Consider the following 7772-nt stretch of genomic DNA (forward strand, 5'->3'; position numbering starts at 1 on the left):
TCGAGTGTCGAGCTATGTAAATATATAAATCCATTGCCACTTCAGCTTATCAATTCTTTTGTCTTAATTCCGAAATTAAAACAACACTTACTAAACTATTATTACACTCAATATTACAGCTAGAAGGTATTACTTCTATAAAATACAAAGAAACTATGACAACACAATAAAGATCAAGGAAAAGTTAAAGCCGACTTATAGATCTCACAATGGTCTCGAAAAGAAAAGGAACTAGGTAGTAATAATTAATTAAATTGAGGGGATTGGTAAGTGGTGAGTGAAGTCAAAGTAAACGTACGGTTAGTAAGAACTTTAGCTCTACAAAAATTTACTAACTAACTTCTACTACTATAAAATATTACCCGCCTACTGCCACCGTTCATATTGGATGGAAAACATTTTATTTGATGTAATACCTTGTAATAGATATTTTGTAATAAAAGCTTAGATGATGGAATTAATTTTTTATCTGGTAACAATTTAACCTTATTATACTTAAAACAATTGTATATTTATTATATTTTCATAGTTATTAAAATACAGATTAGAACATAACATTATATTCGGATACTAAATCACACTACCTTTAAATCATGACTTGTTCATTTTCATCATTAGATGCAGAACACTTATACGAATATTTTAGAGAAATTCACGTGAAATATTTCTATATGAAGTTTCTAAAAGTAGAATTTCTGAATAACTGCCAGCTCTGGCAGTACTTCTGTACTGGCAGTCTTGTATGCTTCGCACAGAAATATGAAAGCTAACCTTTGACACTGCTGTAATTTACGTCGAGCAGTGGCGGTAGTAAATCTGTCGGCACAGACCGACGACACTCACGTTATTATACAGGTACGACCGCAGTATGTTGCTGTGTAAATATTAAAACCTTACGTCGTTTATGAGATTCGTGTCAAAATATAAAAAATGTTTTTATTTTTCGCCCACTTATTTTAGGAGTTCAATGAAATTTACTTTTTATTTCGAACCGCTCGCTGGTGATTACGCAAGGCTTTCATAATGATTTCGCTCAAAGGAAAGATAGACAATGAAACCTAAAGAGATTATAATACGGCCAAATCATAGACTTAAGCATACCATAAAGTATTCTACAATTTTATGATGTATATCAATATTATATTATATTATACCAGGCATACATAGTATATATATATATATATATATATATCGGTAATATAGCTTATATATCAGAATAACACATAGGCTTCAAATTGCATGCAGGTGAAACCGCGAGCAAAGCTAGTACAATATATAAATATTGCGCCTATATATACCTTTGGGTTCTTATAATTGCTAATCAAATATTGAAAAACATTAATAATCAGATCAAATAAACGTTATCTCTTGTGATGTTAAATATACCTACCCTACTTAGGTACCGTACATTGAAGGTAAATACCGATATAACACTACATATTCTTGCTATGAGATTACAGAATAAGAAAACTATTAATTAGGCCTTTTATATCTCTGGTATAGCACCACATTTTTTTGTCTTTTATGACATTACTACCTTTGTTCTATTCATTCGACAAGGTATGTACATTAATCGCAACATGACATATTGTGCTTGCGACATATTTAATGTAACAAACACAAGTTAGGATATTTTCATACACCTGATAGACCTGAGAGACCCAAATAATAAAACTGTAATGTTAATTTAGAAAAGTGTGTAAAAAATATGTATATGACATATATATATTAATTGCGATTTTTCTTTTAAATTATAATGTTAATCACATTTTTATTAGATATTAGGTACAATTATTTATCAAATATAAAATGTCACGATGCAGATAATTTATATGATATAATAATAAAAAATATTGGTAGTTATTTGCCTAGTTATATTTAACGCCTGCGAGAAACATCACGAAAGAATACGAAAAACTTACATTACGAAAATAACAGAGCGTCTTATACATAAATTGGAACAACATACGACCCAAAGGCCACTTTACGGAAAGGACAGCGTCACAGCTGCTCGTATTTTCCTTTGGTCACAAGGTCTATTGCGCGGATCATAACTACTAATTGGCTATTCAATAACAAAACTCAAAAACCGCATTGGTGTATAATAGATTTTTACCCTATATACACAGAGAACAAGTTTTTTCCGGTTACTCATACACAGAGGTAAACAAGTTTAACTGGCAAGCGTATGGCGAAGTATAAGCAGTCGGTTGTTGTCCATTGTTCCGTAAGCATTACACACGATAAATTTATAAAATAAAAATGAAAACCAACGCAGTGATCCTTGTTTGTTTCCTATCGTTAATTTGTATTATAGAATGTAAGGATCTTATTGTGGGTACCAGTTACAACAGTAGACTTATCTGGCAACAGAAGGTCGAGTATAATGCTATTCCACTTAAGAAGAGGGTCAAGGAAGAATTTTATTCGGATGCCGGACAACAAATTATTAAGGTAAAACTTGTTGTCACATATTTTTTAATAGTAGTTCTATTATAGTGCCAGTAGATAACATTTAACGTTTGTTTTTAATTCAAGTGTTTCTTTAATATTTTTTTATAAATGTAAAAATAAAGACTGTTCGTGGAAATTAAAGAACTGAGCAAATATCTAATGTCATCCGTTGCAAAAATATATTTAATACAACATTGAAACAAGAATGAACCTTTTAAATTACAGAATGGCTCCCATATTGTCACACACGAAATATATATAAACTAAAGTAAACTTCCCCCTTTTTTGAAGTCCATGAAATTAATTTCGGTAATATACAGTAGAGGAATAATTTTATTTAATATTTTAAACGCGAAGTTTGTGAGTATAGATGGATGTTTGTTACTCTTTCACGAAAAAACTACTGAACGGATTTCGATGAAACTTCACAGTAATATAGCTTATATATCAGAATAACATATAGACTATAAATTTCGCACGAGTGAAAGCACGGGCACGGGCACGGGAAAGAACTTGGACTAAATAGTGGCATTAACATGTTCTCATTAAATTCTAAGAAATTGACATTGTAATCAGTTGTGTTCGGTTTGACCACAGATTAATAATACTTTATGTTTGCCTTCTACATTTATCCCAAGCGATAAAAGAGGTCACGTCGACATTATCATATATTAAATTCGCCGACAAGTCGGTCTCAATAACTTTATTTAATAGTAATATTATTACAATTAATGAAAATATCAGCTATGAAATAAGATTGTCATTTAGCCATTCATGGTCTACTAATAGAGCTAGGAAAGATTATTCCTCCCCATAAAGAACAATAAAACACATTCTATTTAATGTATTTAGCAGCCCCTGTACCTCTTTCAAACTACATACCTAATGAGTTCATTTAGACAGCTGGAAGCATGCGTTACAATAAAATGTAGATATATATAATAGTATTTATATAAGCAAAATTAACTGTGCCTTTATCCCGATATGTATTCTTATAAGTTAACTTTCAGCTACAAAGAATTTATTATGTATTTTAGGCGTGACAACTTACTTATTCATATAATTCGCAAAATTAACACTCACGCTTAATCATCTTAATAACATTTTACTTAGTGTAATGATAGACAAAATCAGATCAGTAGTTTTTGAGTAACATAAAAGAGGAATAAACAAACCTCCGTCCCTTCATCCAAATAAAAGTTCTTGTTTTATGTGTATAGGATAAACAAATAATTATTTGAATCTCTTCCTTTTTACAATAAATTCACCCAAGTAAGACTAGTATATAGTAAATTATATATTAGAAAAATAAATATGATATACCACTTTTCATTTTACTAATCATAAAATATAGTTTATAATGTTCTATTTTGAAGCGTCTTTGAATTTTACACTATATCACGTATTATTTTATATATAGCTACATCACAGGTCACGACACAAGAAGTATACTATCTTATCAAGAAACTGTCTCATAACTATACCTACGTAGTATAAACCCAACAAAGGAAAGTAAGGCGAAAACGAAATTGACATAGAATTACAATGATTCTCAGACGTCCTCCGGGGAAATTCAAAAAGTTCACGGAAAAGACATATTTAAAATACAATTACTGACAACCAGTCGTTGACTTTTTGGATATTTGATATCGACTGTTAGAATTATTGCTTATTTGTGTAACAAATATAAAATTACTCTATAATAAATGTGTTTAAATGATAACAAAACGTTAGGTATATATCTAAACATATACCAACTACAACGCTTTACTAACATCTAAAATGTCCTGTCCTTAAAAGTATCCCTATATAAATCGTAATATTTATACTAACTGTGCCTGCTAAATTACAAAGCCTTTGACTAATGTATGTTAACATAATAAATCGGTCGTTTACCATTTTATATTGAAACTTTTATTTTGTATACCGTAAATACAGAGTATTTTTGATTAAATATAAATTAAGAGCGAAAATAAATATAAGGGAGTAATTAGAAACCCTACTATCAGAAATTCTATTTATTTATATTATATTATTTTATTGTTTTATATGGATTTCCAAAAATTAATATATTAACAACTTTAGTACTTAAATAGATAAATATACAAGTGTACAATATTTCGGCCTCGAATAGTCTATCGGTTGAGCACATCATTTTACTTCCGACGGTCGTGAATTCCATTCTGTCGCACTATGCAAGCATTTGTATTCATCAATATGACTGTTTGTATAGGCCTGGGCATTATCTATGTACATATATTATGTTTACATCCATAATAAAATAAGATGTATAATTACCACGGATTCAATCTTTTAAATATATGTTTTTCTATCTATACTAACCTACCCATGACACAAACTCAGCAAGTGACTAAGTGCAATTATCTGAATTTCAGATTTTGTATTAATATTAATAATTAATTTAATATAGTAGTTATCTACTAATTTACAATTCTACATGGTATAATACAGTTTGTTTAGTTATACATGTATATTTAGGTATCTATTACATTGAACTTTGCCTTTTTTGTACATGTGTATATAATTAAATGGCATTAGTGACACTGTATATAGTGTAAGGTAAATAAATATATAATATGATATGATGTATATATATTATATATATAGTTAGGTAAATCATCTTGATCCATATGATTCACTCTCTTAAAGATCTTCCTTATTTCCCCCATTATTCTATTTCTGCGCTATCTTGGAATACTCTAACTACTACTAAAATGTACAAAACGTTAGGACCCAGAAATGAATGCTTATATTTTAAATCATAAACAAACCGAATCACAAGTGAAATGTATTTTTTTATAAGTGTTATAATATAATAGTAGGAAGTGTAATTAGTATACGTTGTAATAATTAATTTGAAGTTAGCTAACTGCAAACCACACTCTATTTTCGTAATACCATATACATATATATTGATATATTTATTGATATACTAAATCTATAACATCCAATTATATATATGTAATTAAATATTCATTTAAATATTTACTTATAAATTATTACTACTCTACGGTTAACTTACTATTATTATTAATTGTTAATGTTATTTACTGTGGTAAAAAGTTGTCTGCGTACCTACCAATACAGTAGGTACCACACCTTTCAGCCGCCAAACACTTGGAAGTGGTACTCAGTTGTAGAGTGAGAAAAGGTAGTGAATATACAGGATCAGAGGGGTGACATCTTAATCCTCTGGAATGACGTGATGTCCGCAGTGCTATTCATGTATAGGTATAGTTGATGGATACCACTTACTTCAAGTGGGCCGTTTGTTTGTTTGTCAATTCAAATTATATTCAAAAGAACTCAACCATGGATATCAAAACATATTGCCTTGATTAGATACCCCTAACTAGGTGGAAATTTAACTGAACCTCGATTTGGCCGAATCATAATTAAATATTTGTTACTATCTATTTGTAATATAGCATTATTGCGTTATATTTTCATTTGTGTATTTTGTACATGTGATTAATATTTTAGTAATTTACATATTCTGACACGCACTTGCCACTCCAATAGTAAGCGCATCATGGGACACCTCAAAGTTTTTCTTAAGTAGGTCACAGAATCTACATTTCTGCTGGGTACAAGTGGCATATTATTCTCTAGAAGAGATAAGGAGTCCGCAGTGGTCCCCCATTTCGATAACTTTTTGTTTGTATTAAGATCACTTACGAAAACGTAGTCCACGTTGAAAAATATATTTTTCGGTCATATCGATGGTTATTTATTAAGATCAGAAGTTAGTTAAAATTCGAAACGAAATTTCTAAATCAATATCCCAAAATATAAAAATGGTTTTCGGAAACACTTATAAATTCTATAAACTTCATAAAAGGCGAATTCGCTGCAACTTGTTTTAAAATAAAAAACAAAATAAGTCGTACTATGAAATAAGTATGAAACTAACGTGAGTACATTTTACCAGCGAGTGCCCTTACTCACTCTTTTAGACTAAAAGCGTTAAGGATATTTTTAGCTCTTGATGTTTGCTTTTCGCCAGAACACTTTTGACTAGAAAAGTTGCACTATCTAGTTTCAATACAATTATAATGTAAATATAAAATATAAACGTTTTGAATGAAAATTATCGTAATTTGTTAGCCGTCAATTTATTTGTATTATTATTCAATGAATATATCTATAAGTATACATACTGGTAACTTATTACTATTAATTTATATTCAACATTATCGCCATCATAAATTGTTGAATAAAAACTTATAGTAAAGTTTCCTATAGACACCCTGAGTGGTCTAGTAATTTAGAACAGGATGGATTCCTCACACGGTACAAACGGTATTTTCATGCGAACGATATTTTATATTGGTCTGGGTGTTTTTTATGTATATTGTGATTGTATTAGTAAGGTCTTACCTGTCTTGACTTAGATATATGTATACATTAACTTCGACATAATTATAGTCGACGTTTTCAATAGATATAATTGAAGAACACTGCATTTTACACCACATTATCAGCAACCTCAGTCGGAACCTTTAATAACAATTAGTTCAGGGGGTTCTCCACTGTGATCGCTAAGTATTTCCCGGTGGACTTTGGCAATATTTCAGATTATATGGTCACTATCTTCACACTAGAAGTTAACGTCAATAACCTTATTTCAGATTAATTAATTATTCCTCACACAACGAAACTAAAAGGATATTTAAGCATAGTTGTATAAAAGACTTTCTTTACCTATTTATGTGTAATACTTATGTCATACATTTATGATTTCAGAGCGTTATTGCAAGAGATTTAGACCACACGGATGCTATTGCCAGCATCACTGCGGGCGGCGTGGGCTTCTCGTATGTAAACCTTAGATTCAAGAGCGACCGTGGATCTGGTCTCAACTATCAAGTGGAAATATACGTCTAACAAAATATAGTTTTAAAAAACACGTAAATTAAAAATATTTCTTAAATTATTCGCATGCAGTCGTTTTATCATAATAATATTACCTATATTGCACTTGCAATCAACATTAGATATATAATAATTCTTTGTATGCTACTTTGGTCATAGAATATATTACAGCAACTATAAAAATTTACTGGATACAGATACAAAACACCAATTCTCACAATCGCTTTTCGCTTTTTCAATACCTTAAAAACTATGTGTAAAAAGTCAATTAGTCATCATTTATTGCATATTTATATATTATAAGATATAGAATATACTTTTATTTGCATTATACAGTAAGAGAAGTAATCTTTATCGATAAATACAATTTTTGTATCAGCTTGATTTTTTTTAATGTAAAATATAAATTGATTTTCCAATAT

The 7772-nt window shown here is 29.7% G+C and overlaps 1 protein-coding gene across 1 annotated transcript; it reads left to right on the top strand.

The window, feature by feature from the left end:
- Positions 1 to 1980: 1980 nt before the first annotated feature.
- LOC131841933 (uncharacterized) lies at positions 1981 to 7436 on the top strand. The gene is made up of 2 exons (XM_059190330.1): positions 1981 to 2454; positions 7222 to 7436. Exons 1-2 carry the CDS (start codon positions 2263 to 2265, stop codon positions 7360 to 7362), a joined length of 333 nt encoding a protein of 110 aa, XP_059046313.1. The 5' UTR covers positions 1981 to 2262; the 3' UTR covers positions 7363 to 7436.
- Positions 7437 to 7772: the final 336 nt, after the last annotated feature.

Source organism: Achroia grisella, unplaced genomic scaffold (genome assembly GCF_030625045.1).
Source record: "Achroia grisella isolate CSIRO2021 unplaced genomic scaffold, CSIRO_AGI_Agris_v1 utg204, whole genome shotgun sequence".
Classification (NCBI taxonomy): domain Eukaryota; kingdom Metazoa; phylum Arthropoda; class Insecta; order Lepidoptera; family Pyralidae; genus Achroia; species Achroia grisella.